The 19,845-nt window shown below is 53.0% G+C and overlaps 4 protein-coding genes across 4 annotated transcripts; 1 reads left to right on the top strand and 3 right to left on the bottom strand.

The window, feature by feature from the left end:
• Positions 1-3,632: 3,632 nt before the first annotated feature.
• On the bottom strand, positions 3,633-7,527 carry QC762_103140 (uncharacterized protein). The gene is given in 6 exon segments (XM_062884696.1): positions 3,633-3,933; positions 3,945-4,422; positions 4,495-4,664; positions 4,715-4,782; positions 4,841-5,071; positions 5,134-7,527. The coding sequence occupies 5 exon segments, from the start codon at positions 5,393-5,395 to the stop codon at positions 3,984-3,986; spliced, it is 1,170 nt and encodes a 389-aa protein (XP_062747584.1). The 5' UTR covers positions 5,396-7,527; the 3' UTR covers positions 3,633-3,933; positions 3,945-3,983.
• Positions 7,528-8,223: 696 nt separating this feature from the next.
• QC762_0000360 (uncharacterized protein) lies at positions 8,224-8,930 on the bottom strand (the record flags this gene model as incomplete). Its single annotated transcript, XM_062882729.1, has 2 exons — positions 8,224-8,687; positions 8,750-8,930. 2 exons carry the CDS (start codon positions 8,928-8,930, stop codon positions 8,557-8,559), a joined length of 312 nt encoding a protein of 103 aa, XP_062747583.1. The 3' UTR covers positions 8,224-8,556.
• Positions 8,931-9,006: 76 nt separating this feature from the next.
• On the bottom strand, positions 9,007-11,796 carry QC762_0000350 (uncharacterized protein; the record flags this gene model as incomplete). Its single annotated transcript, XM_062882728.1, has 5 exons — positions 9,007-9,948; positions 10,011-10,612; positions 10,678-11,137; positions 11,643-11,739; positions 11,786-11,796. The coding sequence occupies 5 exons, from the start codon at positions 11,794-11,796 to the stop codon at positions 9,007-9,009; spliced, it is 2,112 nt and encodes a 703-aa protein (XP_062747582.1).
• Positions 11,797-17,482: 5,686 nt separating this feature from the next.
• On the top strand, positions 17,483-19,492 carry QC762_103120 (uncharacterized protein; the record flags this gene model as incomplete). Its single annotated transcript, XM_062884695.1, has 1 exon — positions 17,483-19,492. One exon carries the CDS (start codon positions 17,483-17,485, stop codon positions 19,490-19,492), a length of 2,010 nt encoding a protein of 669 aa, XP_062747581.1.
• Positions 19,493-19,845: the final 353 nt, after the last annotated feature.

Here is a 19,845-nt window from a genome sequence, read left to right as displayed (position 1 = left end):
AGCCCCCTATGTCGGCGGATCTAACAAGTCAATATATGACGACATACTCACACTACAACCCCCTTGTCGTCCCCATGGTTAGTCTCACCCACCTCAGCCTTATCTGCAATTGCTTCACACTAACATCAAGCCAACACCAAGTCCTCGATCCGACCTTTTACGCTCCTTAAAAAGGCAAACAACCCCGATGTGCACCTTCCTGCATCTTTGTCTCCGTGTTTGCCTCCTCACCGATCAAAACGTGGCTTACTGAACGTACGATCGCAGCGGAAACAGTGTGTATCTGGCCGGTCTACACATGTTATAATTTCCGAACCTCGACGGCGTTAACCTCGCTCATCGGCACGCGCTACATCAACCAGGTTATCGGCACCGATCACCCCTCACCGGCTTCTCTTTTGGCATCTTTCAATAATCAAGTGGCTGTCCGGGTATGTGTCCGTCCAGCTTCCGCTCGCAAACTCGTCCGTTCAAGCCAACAAAGTGTGGCGTCCTCGTGGCGTTGTTTGCTCGCAAACAATTTGTGTCACCAACCACCACCCATCACTGAAGAATTTTGATCCCCTCGAGACCCCCCCCTCCCGTTTCCAGCCGTCAAAAGTGTGGCCTTGTATCGTGGCGTCCGGCTTGCTGTCGTGGCACCACACCTTTTCTTCCCCAAGTGATCTACCCGGTTGGTGGGTAATGATCCATCTTTCTAAATCTGTACCTCCGGAAATATGCCCGAATCCCCACTCTCACCATCCAAAAACGTGAGGTGTTTATGCACATTGACTGAGACCGCTAGCACAGTTAGGCATGGTGATGTGACAAACTGTATCACAGAAAGAATTCGCGATGCTTGTCACAGTATCCGCCGGTACATGTACCCAGTGTGAAAACCGCTCCCCCTTCTACTCCTCATCGGATGTCGACCTCGACTTACACTATCTCAAAACTATTCACCAGCCCTTACGCGGTGTGATGATAATCGGGTGCTTACCTCCGACAAGGACACCAACGACGACGACAACGGCAGCGCCCACGCATAAGGGTCCCAGTAAGACCCCGGTGCTGTTGCTCCCGTAGGGTTTGGTGCCGTGCTGCGGTGTCGCGTTATGTCCGTCCTCCGGGTCCGGGAGATGATACGAATAAGAAGTACAACCAACCACAGTGTGAAACCTCAGTAACCTCTCCAACACCTTCCGCCCCCAAAATGATCCATCCGTGTAGTTGATATCTCTCGTTTTCGCTTTCTGCCTGCCATTGTTGTTGTCTTTTAGAAAAAAGAAAGTAAACCTAAATCCTCCGCAGTAATTCCCCTTTTCCCCTTTTCCTATCATAGCCGCCGGAAGTATCCAAAACTCCCAAGAAAAAAAAAGTCCAACAAGGTACATAATCGGCGGTTGATGATTGATGGGAAAAACCACCGAACAAGCACCATGATTCGCTACGGCTTAGTTGGCAAGCCAAAATACGGCGTTGTGAGGGGATAATAAAGAAAAAGAAATGCCTGGTACTCCACGGTACGCTACCCGTTCTCAAGAAATTCGTTCTCCCAACCACCACCACCACCGAGGGTTTTCAGTGGCAGCCAATCATCTGTCAACAGGGGGGGTTTAACTTCACCCTCATCCGCGGGCCTAGTTTGTATTTTCACCAAAAGCAACAGGCCACTCTAGAGCGGGAGGGGTAGCTGCAGGTTTGGAATCCGGCTAGCTGTCGCTGTCTCGTATTTGGAAAATGGGTGTGTGTGTCGAACCACATGGGAGATCGAACGCAAAACAAAAAAAACAAAAAAAGAAAAGGAAAAGAAAAAAAGAATGCGCTCTCTCTCCGGGGTCCCAAGATAAGACAGCCGAAAGTAACAAAATTTATTTCGCATTTTTCGTCCTACGACTCTCACGCCCTCATGATTCCTATGACATCGGTTAGGCCCATCAAAGATTCCCAGGTTAGGAGACGGGGACATGGGAGAGCGTTTTTTCAAGGCTATTTAATTAACCACTGCTTTTACTGATGAGTATAAGATGGGGGAAAACAAAAGCAACATCCGGCCTCCTCTCCCTCTCTCTTGCTTGTCAATAACCCCCTCCCCGCATGTCAAGTATTTTCTCTCCACAGACTACAAGAATTAGCCATATCCCAAAAAAGAAAACATTCAGGCGGTGTGACGCAACAAACCTGCCCCCTTTAATAACCATCAACCGTCGCCAACCTCATAAAATAACCGCAACAACACGAATGCTCACCCGATTCCCAAAGAACCCGGGTACTAAGTCTCATCAATCAAAAGTGGCACAAAAAAAAAACCAGAAGTGTGTAACGAGGGATAATTAAATGCCTCGTGCTCGCTTACCCCTAACCGGAAGCTTTTCGTCCTCAGTCCAGCAGCAGCAGAACCAGGATGACCCTGCTGACCGACCCATCAGCTCGGGACGGTGATCGTCGCCGTCTCTGATCTACCGGGAGCACACACACCCCACCCGTCCCATGCATAAATGGAACTGGGCTGGCTGGGATGTCACTGACCACCTGAACCCCCCCCCCCAGCCGCGCCTGCGTGTGCACGGGCCGCAAGATTCGGATATATACAACCCACCGAGAGGAATGAGTGTGTGTGCGTAAAGGCCGCCAACTCGACAGCTCACATATCGTCGGAGGGGCGGCCCCGAAGGATGGGGGAGATCGGCTGATATGTGATAGATATCCAGCTATCATTTCTTTGTCGACTAAGTACACTGACACAAGGCGGACGTATGTATTTCTTACCTCGGGGGGAAAAGATGTTGTCGTGTATCTACTCCGTACAACCCTGGCATACAGTAGTAGAGAGCCTTTTGATTCCATCCATCCATCCATCCATCAAGGTTCCCCTCGGTAAACAATCGGAAATATTCTCCTAATAAGGTCAGAAAAAGGCAACAAAGTTACATGCAACCCTGTGGTCAGTGGTCACAATGCACGACAAACCACAAACCACAAACGACAAGACCAAAACGGGGAAGCACCTCCAGCTTGCCCCGATACAACCCTGAGCCCCTCGATCTGGGACATGATATGCCATCGGAAATCCTCCTTCTTTCCAAGCCCCGCGCCTGGTGTGTGGACCCCTTTCCCTTCGCCCCCACATGCTCGACTTATATGTGATGTCATGGCTGAATCAACAGTCTCATACCAATATCTCGACTAGCCATTCTGGGTCGCCAGTGCAGGGACGAGAGCTGAAGAACAAAGGTCGCAAAATGATATCTGATAAAAGACAGATCGATAGATAGCGAGCCCCACTTCATGTGGTGATGTGGCCTGCGGGGTTGAAAACTCCCCCCAGCCACAGCCTAAGCAAACACTACCAGCCTGATGACTGCGGTTTGATCTCGATAGTACCTTGGAGTAATGGAAATGGTGATGGAGTCTGGCAGTAACTGAGATGCAGCAAAGTGTCCATTCGACAATGATCAGCCACTTGCCGCCGCCGAGAGACTACGTCGACGCCTCGCGCAAAAAAAGAGAAAAAGAGAAAAAGAGAAAAAAAGAAAAAAAGAAAAAAAGAAAAAAAGAAAAAAAGAAAAAAAGAAAAAAAGAAAAAAAGAAAAAAAGAAAAACAAAAAAGAACGAAAGAAAAAGGAAAAAAGGATCAAGAGAAAGAACGTGGTCTTGCTGGTAATGGATTTGATTGAGGGCCGCCAGTAGGCGCTGTCCAGCAAAACCAGCCTGTGAATAATACTAAAACACCAAAAGAAAAACACACGATTTGCGCCTTCTTCTCCTTTTTTTTCCAACTGCCCCCTTTCATTTGAACCATATTTCCTTTTTCCTTTTCCTTTTCCGTTTTTCCCACCCATAGCACAGTAACAACACAGACGCCATCTCGCCAGTTTTAGATCCTTTCCATGCACACTGTCGTCCTGAGATAGAATTAGCAATGAAAGATGTACACACACCCCCCCACACCCCCCCCACACACACAAGATGCTCAAGAAAAGTGCGATGCTATCCCCAATCTAGTTAGGCTGAGAACGAAGAGGAAAGTAGAAATCGGGCATGGGGTCCAGGTGCCAGTTTTTGATGCCCTGCTCCTTGAAGGCACGCTCCCATTCATGCTCTAAAGCGGTGGGAATGGTCCAGCCCTCTCGGGAGCTGCGAAGACGCATGCGGACGAGGTGGCGCTTCTCCGTAGGACCGTCAGCAAAGCCCTCACGACGGTGGAGGATGGCCAGGTTGTTGATGAAATGAATGTCGCCGGCCTGAGTCTGAATCTCCATCTCCGTAGCCCGAGCAATGGACTCAATCGCATCCAAAGCCTCCATTTGACTGCTGGTCAGGGATGGGAGGTTCTGGGACCGGGGATGAGCCTCATTGCCGAGGAGAGCAGCACGGCCAAAGTTCATAATCAACCTGTTATCCTGGTAGAAAATGACAGGACGGCACTGGAAGCGAGGACTGCAGGCAGACAGGGTGGTGGTCAGCCGCAAAGCTCCACAAACGGCAAGCCAGTCAGAAGCAATAACTTACAGCGCAAATGGCCAATCAGAGCGAGCCAAGGTACGGATGATATCCGGGCGAGTGGCCGCAAGAACGTTGTAAACAGTGTAAGCCGAGGAAATAATACACTTTCCGCCGGTAGCAGCAGTGCTGCGAGTCAACCAGCTGATGACATCTCCAGCCTCCTCATGGTGGAAAGTCTGCCACAGGTCAGTGAAGCCCCAAAGCGCGCGAAATATAGGTAGCTTACAATCGACTTGTTCGAGTGTCTGTGGTGCTCGGCGGCCAACTTGGTGCTGTTGTCAGCGACGATGTGGACTGCGCCAGAATGTGTCAGTCAAAAGGTCAAGGTTGCGAGGCCCAAAGACATGCGTACCCAGCATGTTGCCACGCTTGTCCTGGCGACCGCGCTGCTCGGCAATGTACGATGAAAGGCCAAGGTAAATCAGGCTGAGATCCTCAACAGGATAGGATGCAGGCTTGAGGCCGCGGATGACAGAGAACCCCTTCCCGTTGTGAACCTCGCGGCTGAGCTTCTCGAGCTTCGGCCCAAGGGTAGGGAGAGGGAAGTTGGTAGGCTCAACGAGATCTCCATCCTGGTCAAGGGCTACAACGATGCGTCAGTGACACGACAGGATCCTGCAGGAATAACTCCAAGTAGGAACGCACTCTTGAAGTGAGCAACAGCCACATTCACCTCCGTGATGTCATCCTCGTTCAGACAAAGAATAAAGTCAGCGGCCACCGCCAGGGAGGCGGGAGTCCATGCCAGCTCGCTGTCGAGGTGAGACGGAAAGCCGGACGGCAGTGCTGGGGCAGCAACAAGGTTGACATTGACGTCGGTGATTGGGGCAACAGCCGCCCGGGAGATGGGTCCGGATACAAGAGCAGACATGGTGGGAAAATGTTGAGAGCTGGTTCGATGTAACATAAACAGGTGGGAGCAGGTCGGTACCGGTCTAACAGATGACCGAGAATAGACTTTAACGGTTTCCGAAGAGAGAGCCAATGGTGCCCGGACGTGTATGCTGTGGATGCGAAGACACAGGACAGAGAAATGAAATGAAGACGAGTGAGGAGGGAAAGAACGAGAGAGAAGTCAGGTTTGAGGGAAGAAAAGTCGGACTGATATAGTTTTGTCAACTTGACCTCTTTGTGCTTGCTCAATTCCATTTGCTGCCGCTGTCCGAACCCAGGAAACCGGTGAGCTGGTGGGAAATAACGACACGGCGAGGACCGTAGCCGTCCCGTCATTGACCCGGCCGGAAGGCAGGTTGCGGTGCTTACACAAGAACGAAAGGAACAGGCGATGATGTTGAGAAGCAGCCACACGGGTAGCCAGTGGAAGCTGGCAGGAAGGTACATGCTACCCAGACAGGGCTGCTCAGGCCAGGGCCTGTGAGGCACGGCATGAAGTAGAGATATCTTAACTCGCTTAGTATGCCCGGCAGGCACAAGGAGTAGCGATACTCGAACTTGGGCATGGACAGACAGAAAGATGCTGAACTTCCTCCGAAGTGCTGACAGCAGCCATGCGAGTTTCAGGTCACCAATGGAAAAACGGCCGTCTTTAGCTGTCCAAGAGAGCACCACTTGACGTTGCCCTGGCCTAACCAAGGTGGATGACTCGCGACGGAGTGGGATGTAGAAAGATGGGAGCCAAGGGTGTGGGAGAGGTGCTATGCGAGTACTTACTCCAGGCTCTTGACCCTGCCCGCGCAAAAATGCGGTTGGAGGCTTCATGATTTTGAATGCAGGTGTCCTGACCGTTTGGGTCGATCGACATGACTCGGTCAGTCAAGTACGTTCTTTCCTAACTCCTAGTAGTCTGGTAGCTATGAAGTGTGTGGGGTTGGCAGTGACAACTGTATGGAACCCAAAGCGGGAAATCCCAATTACGACTAGACCGGTCTCGGGCCAGCCCAAGCTAGCCTAAGCGGAAGTCGCTGCTGAGAGGAGAGGACGACCAAGCAGGAATGGATTCATGAAGAAAAGCCTGAGCATGTAATTGAAACGAACGCCCTTGGAGAGGTGAAAGCAGCTTCGATTGCAGTTCCGCCCGATGCACCACGATTCGCTGCTTTGGGCACTTGCCTCTGACAAGCTCCTCATCAAGGTGCCCTGTGGTGTGGTGTAGCCATGAAAGATCGAGACTCTTGCCTTACACGACGGTACCTGACGAAACTGGTCGGGCAGGACCCGGACGTGGAAACCAAAGACTGCAAAGTGATAGGTACCTTGACACGAACTAGTGGCCAACGGGGCGGGATCTCCTTGATCTCCCACATGATATGGTGCAGCAAGCAAGGCCGACCCAGCCGGCCGATGTTTTGCGCGAGGGCGATGAGCGAAGATGGAGCATACCGTGGAGACAGAGGCAAGAACATCCATCCATCGGATGCGGTCCTTCCAGGTTCTCGACGGCGCACCAGAGACTCCACTAGTTGCTGTCACACCACCGGATCGCGACGGCGGGGTCTGGCTTCAGGGCACTAGGTAGGTACGTAGGTAGGTATGGCGGGAAAGAGCGGGAAAAGAACTCGGACGACTCTCCTTGGTAGGTACGATAGCCCCATGAGACGAGAACGGAAGGCACCACTGTTGGCGGCAAACCCTCTGGCTGAGTCGACCGGTGAGAGGGAGAGCTCCGCCAATGCGTCGATCGGTGCCGTTCTCTGGATGGGAGCTGCCAACAGATACGATCACCGGTCTGTGTGTTTCCGGGCACGACATGAGTGAGGTGGCGCGATGTCGAGATGTGAAGCTGGGCAGGAAGGCCTCTTCCATTGCCTGCTAGGGCGGCAATAAAAGAAAGGAAAAGATCTTCCAGCAGCCCAGCCAGAGCAGATCAGGTTTTAAACAGTGCAACAGTGCAACATGGGAAAAGGGAAATGGATGGAAAACAAAATAGCCATCTAAAAGCGTGTCAAATGGGCCATTGTGGTATGGGAAAGGAACAAGGGGGTTTGGGGAGACATGGCTTACCATGGAACTCGCAGTTGAGTATCACGGCCGGGCGATCTTGCATGCTGCCACAGCATTGGCGCCTATCCACGACGGGAGTCTAAAAAGTTCCTTTGTTGAAACCAGGAATCGAAAATCTCAAGGCGCTTGTGGAATGAGCTGCGGGATACCGCATTGCATATGCAAGCTCCAACTGCAGCAGAGGCGCAAGGCCAGTAGCCAGGCTACTCTGCATTGGTAAACATCTACAGAGCCAAGCACGCAGAGCAGGTGCCGTAGATGCCTTTTTTGTCCATGTTTGGCACCCTCGATGTGTAGGTTGCCGGCCGGTCAAGGTCGCGAAGCTCGGGTCGAAAGAAGAAGAGGATGATGGGAAGGGCCGGGACAGCGGGACGGCTCACTGCCGCTGTTGTCTCGTCACACAAGAAAACAAAAAAGAAAAATCGGACGAGCCGCATCAGGGACCTCGGAAAGGCGCAGAGCAGCGGTTCTACACGATCCATTTACAGATTTTGTTTGTTGGAATATGGATCGTGGTGCCGTGTCGTTGCGTAGGCAAGAGATGCTGAGAGCAGTGGACAGGAACCTCGAAGGCTTGGCGATCACACTTCAGCCCTGGTTCAATGATCAAATGAGCTATTCCTTTCTGGGACTAGCTCAATGCGGGGGGGACTCGATGAAGCCCAGCCAGCAAGTCAACCGCAGCCGCTACGACGCTGGCTTGCAAGTGTGGGGTGACCCAGGCACACCCAACATTACATCTTGCCATGATCTGATGACAAAAAGCGGCTGTTTGGCGGATCAATCCGGTCACTATGCACACACTCCGTGTCAAATGGGCAGAGACGCTGTGGTCGAATGAACAGGCAAAACATTTGATACTGTGTCCTCCCCCATCGCCAATACTGTTGGTGGGGGGTGACTATAGTGACAAGAGGAGTAGTCATACAAAGTGACACAAGCTGAAGGGAACACGCGAAGCCCAAAGGAGGCCGTCAAACTCCCCGTCGGCAATGTTTCATGAGCATCAGAGGCCTGGCTCGTCCATCTGTTTCCAACAAAGATTCCAAAGTCAACTCCCAAAGACCCCTTCTCACATCCTCTTTCTCTGCACCTGCATTAGGTCCCTTAGGGCATGTTGCGTGGCTGCCAGTTCGGTTCGAACAATTGGCTCACATAATAGTACTCATGCTCGTACTTCTTGAGGCCCTGATCCTTCCAATCGCCTTCGTTCTTCCACATGCTTTCCCATTGCGCTTCTACACACCGGGGGTCAGCTGCTGGTTCCACGAGACAGATGGAAGTCTGTGGAAGTACTTACTATGCTCCGCGACGTACTTTCTGGTGTAGTGAACGAGCTCAATGGCATCGTCATCAAGTTCTGCCAGACTTCGAAGGTCGGCATCCCTGCACTCGGCAGAGAAAGGGTAGATGCCCTTATTGCAGTAGTGGAAGTAGGCAAGCAGGGTGTTGGCTCCTAACGCGCCGTCAGTGTTGCCCATCACAACTGGTCATGAGCATGGACTAACCCATTTCATACTCCTTGACGCTGTCTTCTCTCGCCCAATGTCTCTGTGATCACATCTTGTCAGTTCCAGGAACCCATGACTTGCAGACGGCGGGGTCACCAACCTTCATTCCGTGCTTCCTGGCATAATTTGCATCATGCTTCGTAACAAGACCGATGTTGTGCAGTAAAATAAAAGTCACAAGGTAGGTAGTCAGCCATGTCTTTTGCTTCTTCTCCTGCGTCATCTTTTGAAGCTCTTCAAGCGTCTTTCGGCGGAGGTGTGACTGAATTTGGTGTATCAAGAACGAATCGATCTGAGCCCCGAGCACAGGTGGGACAGGCGTCTTCCGGTGCATGTCATTGGTCGGGTCGTTGATCAAGTCCAGGGGCATGCCAAGCCTTTCGTTCCCAATAATCTCGAGCGTCTTCGTGGTGAGCCGTGCCGTCATCCAAAGGTCAAGAGTGAGTCCCAAGAGACCCCGTTCTGATTCCGTCAAGGAGTGGTCTCGGTCATCTCTGGCTCTGCTGATGGCGAAAAAGTATGTTCTGTGAAGCAGCTTGTCCCGAGCACCCAGCAGGCGCATGCAGCAGTTCTCCAGACCGCGCTTGATGTAGCGGCTGTAAGAGTTTTTCGCATCCTCGAGATCGACAATGGCGAACGGCGGGATTTCTCGCCTCTGCTTCACGCCGTTCTTGTCCACCCAGGTTCTCTCCAACTTGTCTCCTGGCTGAGGGACAAACTCCCTGACGCGCAACTCCACAAACATATTTGTGTATCCTTCCGTTACACGAATCGTCCTCTGCTCTCCAGGAGCCCAGACCTCGATATCATCGAGCACGCTATCCTTCCAGCGGCTGGTCCACTCATGACCAGGAACCTGGCCCGGCTTGTAGAGTTTGCAGTCGACAATCTTCAACCGCAAGCAGTTGAGCCGGTAAATTCTGGTGCTGACGTTGACCTTTCTGCAGGCGATGCACGGACCATTCTCGTTTTCAGGGTCCAGATTGCACTGGTGAGGATTAGCACGTGTTTTACACTGAACTGATCTGTAGATCAAGGGAAAAGACTCACACGGATGCGCTGCATCTTGCATCGAATACAGCTGCCCATCTTCCTGGTTTGCGCGGTCTTGGCTCTCAGCTCTTGATCCTTGAATGCACCTCGTCTTGCCGGGACGTTTCTATGCGCAGGATACGTGTCAAAGTTTGGGCCATCTGGCCTATCGGTGTCGTCCTTGAGACCCAGGCCGTAGAGGTCCTGAAGACCAGCTAGTTCTCCAATTGAAGCGCCATATTGTGTGGTGACCACCCCCCCACCGTACATGATAGAAAGAGCTTCGGACTTGATGGTGGAGCCCATAAGGCAATGCGATCCTGGGGCTGTGTAATTAGGTCCGTGATGAAGACCATCTCCAAGCCCCGGCGGCGCAACCGGATAGACCATCTCCTCCCTTGTTGTGGATGGCGGCATGCCTACTACGTGTGTCGGCCGCAGAGGCGGGTAATATCGAGCCATGGTTGCCGGATCATCACGAGTGAGAACACTTGCTTGATTTGAGGGCGAAATCGTCAGGGTGCGCTCCTGCGGTGAAATGGGAGCCATACTGGGCCCAGGGACGGGCGCTATGGCTGGGCTATATTCATAGACTGGTGTCTGAGGAAGCGGCCGATAGCCTGGAGGCAGCATCAGCACCACACCAAGGAGACGGAGGGCCAGGCGTGATTGTGTGGAAACTTACTTGGTGCGGGGTCACATGGGGAGCAAAGGCTCGAAAAACATTGCGCCAGCCTCTGGCTGGTCCATCCAGGCCAGCCGTCGCCCGAGAGAGGTGACTTCTCGTGGTCACCCTGGCCGATAAGATCTCCAGAATTGGGCGCCATGAGGAGATTTGGGGTGCTGAGACGCTGTCTCTTGTGCGGGTTGTGCCAGTTGCTCGAGTCGAACCAGTTCTCGACCTGGTTCACAGACACATTGAGATAGGAAGCGGCGCTCTCGCGTAGCGGAGGATGACACCACACGTCCTCCAGCGGAAGCTCAACGTATATGTTGGAGAAGTCTTGCGGCGTGTACTGATCAAGCTTGGTGTTGAGGTGGAATAGAGCAGGTGGCTCCGCTGAGGAATAAGTCCAATCCTGGAGCACTGGCTCTGAAGGGGGATCCTCGAAGGGATGAGCCCTCCGTTTTCTGACGGCGTTGTTCTAGACAAAAAAATCATCAACGGGCTGTACAACGAAAGCAAAAAGGGGGGGCAGCACAAGGAGGTGGTGGTTCACAAGGTAAGGGCCGGTGAGCAAGCCCCGGTCATAGTAGGAATTCGGAGGGGGCTGAGGGGGAGGAAATATGTGAGTGACGTGAGGGAGGGGTGTAGGGGATCAAGGTGAGTTGGTTCGAGTGAAAGGGGAGCGTATATGTGGAGATGTGTTTGGCGTGTAGAGTACCTATGTGAGGTCAAGGTGAAAGCAGGCGGCGACATGGCTCGGGGACATGTGCAGGGAAGACCAAGTTCAGAGGCAGAAGTCGGTGACTGCCACCATGCAGCCTGCCGGCAGCGAGCTCAACAACGAGAGACAGTCTTCTTACCATGGTGAAGGACAATTAAGAAGTATTCCACTGGGCAATCCGAGGTCAATAGAGACCTAGGGTGTACTTGGTCGGTATGTACACCGGTGTGGATACGACCCTGGCAAGCAGGGAAGCACAAACTCTGGGAATGTGAGCAAGCAGCAGCACCCGGCGGCGCACAAAGGCAACCAAGGGGGAACCTGCTCCGGCCCCAAGGTCAGGCAGGTGGCCCCTCGAACTGGTGGTGAGGGGGGTTGCAAGACGCAGAAACGTAGGCGTCTCACAAAAGCGCCATCGCCACGGGGACGACAGCCCCGTACGACCGATGGGGAGCTGCAGCAAGACACAACTGAGCAGCAGTCGGTGCAGCCGGCTGCGGACGGAACTAGGTCAGGAAGAGTCGGAAAGACACGAGGCGAGGAGGGGTGACAAGGGGGCTCGCGAGGAGGAGAGGGGCGTGAATCCAAGCCAAGATCCTCGGTCGGCAGGCAAGCAAGCAGAAAGGGGGAACACAATCTACTGCTCGGTTACCACCACCCCCAGATCTGCGCAAAAACAGCCTTGGAGGGGAGATCTTGCGTGTGTTCCCTCGCCCGCTAGTGCCGTCTTTTGGCCGTCGTCGTTGCTTTCAGACGGCGCCGTGCTGTCAGAGAAAGGATGTCGTAGAGAGAGGAGCTGGCCAGGGTGTGGTAGCCGAGACTATGGTACGGCTCCTCTCAGGTCCACAAATATGGTGACGGCACGCAATTGCGCCAGCAGCGCGGGCGATATGGGCCCTGTTGACGGGGCAGGTCAGAGACTCCTGGACGGGAGTGGAGTCGAGGTTGGGCGTGAGGGGCGTGATGCTGATGGGCAGGTCGGTGAGGGCACCGGTCAAGGCTCAGCGGCGGGAGTTGTCCTGTGCCACCCAATGGTTCGCGGTAATACACGCGTGTTGTCTTACGGGCCGGACGGGGTTGAAGGTGCCTTGTTGCGCGGTGGGGACTGGAATTGTCGGGGGTTGAATGCGATTGTCTCGTTTACTTGCAAAGGAAGGGAATCGGTGTGAGCTTTGGAGGAGATGGGCGAAGAAAAGTGATTCACCGGTCGCCGGGAAGGCGCAAGCTGACCAGTGCTTGGCTAATGAGCACCACCCAAAAATTGGGCGGACATGGGGCAGCAAAGCCGGGTCCGTGAATCTCGAGATAACGCAAGTTGCAAAGTGCGTGCATGGATGTCGATGGAACCTCAATGCGCGGTGCAAAAAGCGGTCATCTGGTCAGGCCATCGAGGGTGGGAAAAAGAGCGGCATTGGATGTGACGGGAGGACAGGGGATAAGCTCGATGTGATAACTGACAGACAACTGACTGCCCGGTTGTTGGTTGTACGTCCAGCCGTCGAGGTGCATACCTCACCGGTCTCGTTGCTGGTCCGCCCGCTCCCATCCAGATTAATACCCGCTCGACATGCTTCGGCTTGTAAATTGCCCATCCTATTTCTGATGGTGTCGTGAATGGGGTGCCATTCACAGAAACGGAGCTGATACGGAAACCTTTTCAAAATAGCGGAAACTAATCTTGACCAATCAGCTCTACCAATCCGATCGATGTACACTAGTTTAGCAGACTTCCGTGCTCCACGCAGTCTTTGATGACCTGAAGATGCGGCCCTGACTTGATATGATAAGTGCGGGAGTTGGGGATCATGGGGTATGCTAGAAGAAAAACGCGGTGCCGGTGGTTATGTTTGTTGAGCTCTGACCCCGCCCTTTCCGTTTGGTAACAGAACCACGGTTCTGGGCTGTGACCTCTTCGAGTTCATTGGCTTTGACTCAACATGACAAATGCATTGTCCAGCTCGGTTCCATTTTGACAATGTCAGTGGCATGGACCACGGCCTGAGTGTTGGACGAATCAAAGTGAACTGGATTCTACTGCTTGGTGCCCTTCACGTGGCTGCCGCGATGCAATTCCAATCGGTCAGTATGCCAACAATTCAACTGACGGTCGGCTTCAACTTACAAGAACGACTGTCTTATGTGAGAGTAGGTGGGATTGAAAGGCCTTCAGGCACGTCGTAATGGATCCCCTATAGTGTAAAAGTGCTGCCCATCCATTGCAGCATGAAACGTTGATTGACGCCAATTTTGGTTCCTGCTTTCGACCCGCCACGCTCCCACAACCCCACACCTTGAAAGGAACACCGTTTGACCCACCCATAGGGCATCCGGGGCTCTTCCTTGACTCGGGAACTTGGCAAAGGAATGTCAGAGCCTCAAGCGTCCACGTCAAACCTCACAGTGGATATGTCTGATGTCAAAAGAAATTGCTATAAGATTCCCAAACGGCAAACCCACTTGTTGAGATCAGGTAGGACCGACTGCCACCCTCAATCATAGCCATCGTCAAATCAGGGAGACGTCAGAAGGGTACAGCAGATCTACGCAAGCCGCTGCCAGTCAGACTGGGCCACGCAAATGGAGGGTGTCACGGGAGAATTAAGACATGATGGTGAACACAAAACCGCGGGGTAGTCATACCCGATCTTTCCATGCACAGAAGCGAATCGAGAAGGAGCACGGTCTGACAAACACCATTAGGCAGTTTGTGGCTTGCAGAGATACCTGCGATGCATAGTGTCTAAGCTTCATTTTTGACTACAGTATGATCCTACAGTAATTTGATTCATTCGATATGTAGGTACTTGGTCGTGGGTCGTCCGTCGTCAACTTTCCCGCAATTTTTCTGGTGCGAGGTGTCCGCCCAAACCCCACAACCCGGAGAACCCTTGCCCTGGCAAAGCTCCACCTGAATATCCGGGGCTCGACCCGGGATCCACCAGGTCTTGGCTCCAGCCATCCAGCCCAGATAGTAGTGCGTGTGACAAACTACACATTTCCTTGACGCAGAGGATAAGTAAACGCAAGTTCGACACCACACATCACACCACCCAGCGACCAATCTCATATCGCTAAATGGCCGTTGAAATCCGAGCCAATTTTAGTTTCCCTGACTGACATTTACAGGCCTTCGTTATAGGACGAACTGAACGCAGCCCGAGGCGTGTCGGATTTTAGCAATCTTCATCACGGCCCTGATGAGCATCAAGCACTGGAAAATGGGGCCTGGTCAAAAAACACAGTAACTAGCTTCCTCTGATCCAGCTACAATGCTTGGTTTCACAACATTGAGACCGAGTACAACACTCCTAGGTCTCCCCGCCGTGGCATCTTGCGAGACATCATGGCGCCAGTATTCAATGTATCAGATGCATCTAGGTACCTGTCCCGGTGCCCTTGAGAACTTTCCAAACTTCAGGGTTCCGGAGGGAATATTCTGGGTTTCAACTCGGCAGCCACCTACAACCATGGATCTTTATTTCAACATCGAGAGACTACTGCACTACATGACGGGGTTCGCGAATGTCGTATGCAGTTGTGCGACCTAGAGACCAGTTACTACCTACTACCGAGACTATGAAATGGAAGCCTTGATGGGTCTCTCTAGCTCAGGAGAGATCACAGGTATATTACCCGTGGACTTCTCCTCGGGGCAGGGCAAGCTACAACTACGAAGCAGTAGGGTTCTTTTGGCTTTGCCACTGTGAAGGGATGTTGTTCATCGCTCTGGGCAGAGCGTTTGTACCGTCCTCTCGGGACGTTTCAGCCCGCCTATCAACCCCTAGGGGGAGAAATCTATTGGGTGATCTTTTCACCCTCATACACAGTCCCATACTGTGATTACCTAGCGCGCACAGGCCTCCTTAGCAGCGCAAACAACCAGGCAAGATTCGATTTCAGGATCTCAACTTCATGGACGTCAGGCAGACCATGATGGTGCTCATCAACGACACAGAGCGGATTGCCCGGAGAGGCTGAGGGTCGCAAACTCGATGGCCCACCTAACCAGCTCCAGAATGGAGCTGGACCCATCTTGAAGATGATAAGCGAAAGGATGACTTTTCTCTTCGAGATGCTTTCGACCAGCTCAAGAACATTAAAAGAGCTTTGAGTTTCACATCTCTCGGTGGTCAGTTGGGAAATGCGTGCTACCCCGCTGGTTCGGGTTTGCTGTACCATGGCTTCTTGAGCAACCCCCTCTCTTTCGGAATGGCATGGGTTGCCCCTGGATGGTCCACCCAAATCCGTCATGCGCTTGTCCACTATCCTGCGCCCGAAGCTCCTGACAACAACCTCATGGTGCGTTTACAAGGTTCTTGCAATGCTTAACCACTGTTGGAGCGAACGCAGACTCGCATTCAACAACCATCTATACCCTAACTCAACTTTCACCTCTCGTCTCGAAGCTTTTCAAAACCAATCCTACTTGCCTTCGCGCCCGCGGCCGGTCGAAAGGAACTATGATTTCAGCAAAAGTTGGTCGACTAGCTACACCCTTACTGGCATACACCCTTCGATCCATCATCCAGACACGAGCTGACCAATGCAATCGATATCAGCCAGTGCCTCGAGTTGATCTGGAAGGTGGAAACGCGCGATGTGGATGGTGCCCGTCGATATGAATCAAGCCACAGCATGCAGAACTCCCCATCAAACCCCACAAAACGCCGACGATTCAATGACACAACCACAGCCATCAGGCATACTTGCAGCGGCTGAGCGGATTGATGGGTCCCCCAATTCGACCAGTTCCTCTTCGAGCGTGATGCATTTTTGGCTTCAGCAGGCTGCGATGACTTCCCATCTCGGTGTGTCCGCTACAACCAACACCCCGAGCTGTTAGTTAGCCATCGATCTACCGAACCCATTCATTGGCGTTGAATCAAATACTCGACCGAGATGGGCTCTCGCGGCCCAAAGCAAGATCGTGCGGCCGAGGGGTCCTTCGGTGCTCATCCCACGCCCAGGCTTTCGGCCTAGGCTTGTCCCACGATTGAAGCCGTGGAGTGATAGGTTGAGGTAATATTGGGCACGAAGTCGCGGTCCAGACCCGAGCCACAATGCTGCTGACATATCAAGAGATGTTTCAGTGACTTCATAGATCCCCGCCGAAGGGCTTTCATCTACCTTCTCCTCCGCATCAAAAAAGGTTCATCGGCCGTGCTAAGCGCCAATGCTTCCGGATATCAGCAAAGATTCCCTCACGAAGGGAGTAGATAATGCCGACATTCTGCGGCACTGTGCACGACAACACTCTTCGCATCTGCACTCTCTTGCCGGAACTGTCCCGACCGACACCTCCACTCCCAGCTTCAAGTTTCAAGCTCGCCCTATTCTTGGTCCCATTCCGGTTGGCTCTTGGTCGTCTATGTCTTCTTATAGAGCGGCTAGAAGGGGGATTTTGGCATCCACTCCCCCCTGATTAGCCATCTCTTACCAAGTGTGTGATGACAGGACAGAGTGGAGACGCGTCGCAGCCAGAGTTACATCTCCCCTTAATCGGTCCTCTTGCAGATAGCCTAACGCGGCTCAGAAGTTCCTGTCATGTTTATGGATAGGGCTTCCAGGGGTACGAGACAAAAGCAGTACAGTATACCTAACAACCACGATTTACCTGAGCGACTTCGCTGGTTGACAGTAGGGACGGGCCGGCTGCTCCGCTCCAGCTAAGCAGGAGAGATTGGCCAATCATTTTTGAGTGACCAGCATCAACGACTACCACCACAGCATGCAGCTTCTTCGCGGATACTTCTTGACCTCTTGTCCCCCCCCCAGTCGTTCACCAAGCATCTTGACTTGCAGCGGGACAGCTCAGTCGTCGGGTCAAAACACATTGGCAAGTGGCACTCCCTGTACGGCTTCCTGCTTGCAGACTAGAACGATATCGAGCCGTGAGTGGGTCGGATTCAGAGTTTGCTCTCGAGCCAGGAACAACTGCATACCTACCTATGCTTTCACAGCGGTCGCTCCTTTAATCTGTTATCCTGCGTTGTGGATGATCAGGCCAGCAGAGGCCGAGGGAAGCTGCATTGATGTAGGGTGGTTGGTAAGTAGCCCCGGGATGGTGTCCAAGTTATACACGATCCAGAGCAGCCAGGCTCGATGTTCGACCTGGAACATATTCCTCCCCGGTTCCATTCGTTTCATTCTGTGGTTCTCTCTGTAAGCTTTTGCATCAGGCCATCCTTCTCTGCGTCGTGTGAAGACCACCTTTGGCCCGCCATGGAGCTCAACTCCACCACAATCCACGATGCCATCCACCCGACCGCCGCCTTTGCCCAGAACCGGTCAGCGCTCGAGCTTGCTTTGCCTACCGGCAATGACACTGGACAAGCCTCTTGGCTCGAATCCCAGCTGAACCCCAAGAACCGGGTTGACAGCCTTGACCCCCTTCCCAACCCACTCTGGAGGATCGACGGCTGTACCGCCATAGGCACGCAGTACTATGCCCTACCCTTGCACGTGGGCGAGGTCCCACCCATGCGCCTCGATGTGTTCCTGCCTATGGAAACCACACGGGACCCTGTCCTTCGGGACGTCCTAGACCTGGATGCCGCCTTCCACACCAAAGACTCGACGAGACTGAACCGTCTCGGGGTCACCAGGCACATTCTCAGAGCTTTGCAGAAGTGGTCATTGGAGGGTGAAGGGACGGCAGAACAGATTGCTGCCTTGTACAAGGACCAGCCTTTTGGTACACGCATCATTCTCGAACTTGGCTTCAGTCTTGAGAGCGTCAAGATCACCGTCGCCACAACCTGGCACGTGGAGAAGCAGCTCATCAGGCCAAAGGCGCTGGTTGCGACTTTGGGACTGCCCGAGGAGGTCATTCCGGAAACTATCGACATTTCGAACCTGAGCATTGTCCAGCAGCTACACGACAGTGTCTGCCTGGTGCGCATTCATCATCATGACGAACCAGAAGATGGCCAGAAGCTGTGGATCTTCAAGGCCCTCACCAGCAACACCAAGTATCTGGTTTGCGAGCTGCGCAACCTTTTGCTCATGGAGCCTTATCCGCATGTTGTTTCGAAGCCAAAGTACCTAGTCACCAAGTACTGCCGCTTTGGGGGAAAGACGGCCGTGGTGGGTTTCATCATTCCGTTTTACGCGGCCGGCAGCCTCCGGGACACGATTCCTCTGCTTCACATCCATGGGCTTCTCAAGCCGGAGATGCAAATAATGTGGGCTAGGCAGCTTGCCTCTGCCGTCTTGCACGTCCGCGAACGTGGCGGGATTTACTATCCCGACCTCCGGCTTGATAATGTTGTTCTTACGGCCGGGGGGGACTTGGTCATGGTGGACTTTGAGCAGCGGGGTGTGTGGTGCGAGTTTGCTGCGCCTGAGGTGAACGCGATTGCTTATGTGCATACGTTGGCTGTGGACGAGGGAGCGGAGGAGGAAGGGTTAGAGCAAGAGCATGGGGACGACAGCAGGCTTCTGTACAACCAGTTTATTCCTGGTGAGGAGAGACCCAACCGGTGGGCCGAGTTTCTCAGCCGGATCCTCCCCGGCTGGCAGGTTTTGGAGCAGGATGAAATGTACACGCCGCTTCCCCATGGGTATAAGAGCTATAATATCCCCTGGCTGGCGCTTGATGAGGCGGAACAGGAGGCGGCTGAGGCGTACATGCTCGGGCGCGTCTTGTGGTGTATTTTTGAGGGGCAGTGTGCACCGCAGCACGCTGCCGTTTGGCAGTCTTACAAGCGGGAGCCCGACTATGAGTTTCCTGAGTATCGGCACACTCCCCTTCCGATTAGGGATCTCATTGATGGGTGCACCAAGGGCAGGAGGGAGACTTTGTCGAAGCTTGTCACTCGGGTGGGAAGCAAGATGGTGCTTCGTCGGAAGGATGGTCTGGTGGATGTGAATTGCACACCGCTCGAGGTGCTTGATGCGGCGAGGGATTGGTGGAGGGTGGAAGTGGAGGTGGCGGAAAGGTTTTTGACCATGCGGGAGGAGTTAAAGGGGAGGGGGGAGTGGAAGGGGAACTGGTATGGGAGGCTGAGGTTGAGGGAGGTTGTGCAGAGGTTGGAGGAGTATGAGAGGGAGGTTGGGGTGAAGGAGGTTGATAGGGAGGTTTTGGCGGAGTTGTTGAAGAGGTGTAAGTGATGTGATGTGATGTGGTCACTCACTATTGGTTCTGGTGACTGAGAGCAAGGGATAATAATGTTGGGAATTTGCCGGAAAGTGAACATCTCGTACAATCTGCTGGCTATTGCTTTGCTGAAGCCGGATAGCTTCATTTTGTCGAGGGGTTTGATATTCAGAAGCCCAAGGGGCACAGATAGAGGTAGAGGTCTGGCTATTTCCCGTGAGCATGTTTTGGGTAATTTTGATGGTCTGTTTTCTACGGTCATTGCGAGTCTTTTGTTTACTCGCTTTACTGTCTGTATATGTGCTCAATCATATTATTCTGATTTATATTACTGTGTATCCACTTGATACTACCCACCTCATGTGTT

This window comes from Podospora pseudocomata, assembly GCF_035222375.1.
Source record: "Podospora pseudocomata strain CBS 415.72m chromosome 1 map unlocalized CBS415.72m_1, whole genome shotgun sequence".
In the NCBI taxonomy this organism is placed as follows: domain Eukaryota; kingdom Fungi; phylum Ascomycota; class Sordariomycetes; order Sordariales; family Podosporaceae; genus Podospora; species Podospora pseudocomata.
This window is presented reverse-complemented; position numbering and strand designations above follow the sequence as displayed.

Coding starts and splice junctions, on each gene's coding strand:
- QC762_103140 (XM_062884696.1), bottom strand. CDS start 5,395: ATGTTACATCGAACCAGCTCTCAACATTTTCCCACCATGTCTGCTCTT. Junction 4,665..4,714: donor GACACTCGAACAAGTCGATT/GTAAGCTACCTA, acceptor GACCTGTGGCAG/ACTTTCCACCATGAGGAGGC. Junction 4,423..4,494: donor TCTGATTGGCCATTTGCGCT/GTAAGTTATTGC, acceptor GTCTGCCTGCAG/TCCTCGCTTCCAGTGCCGTC.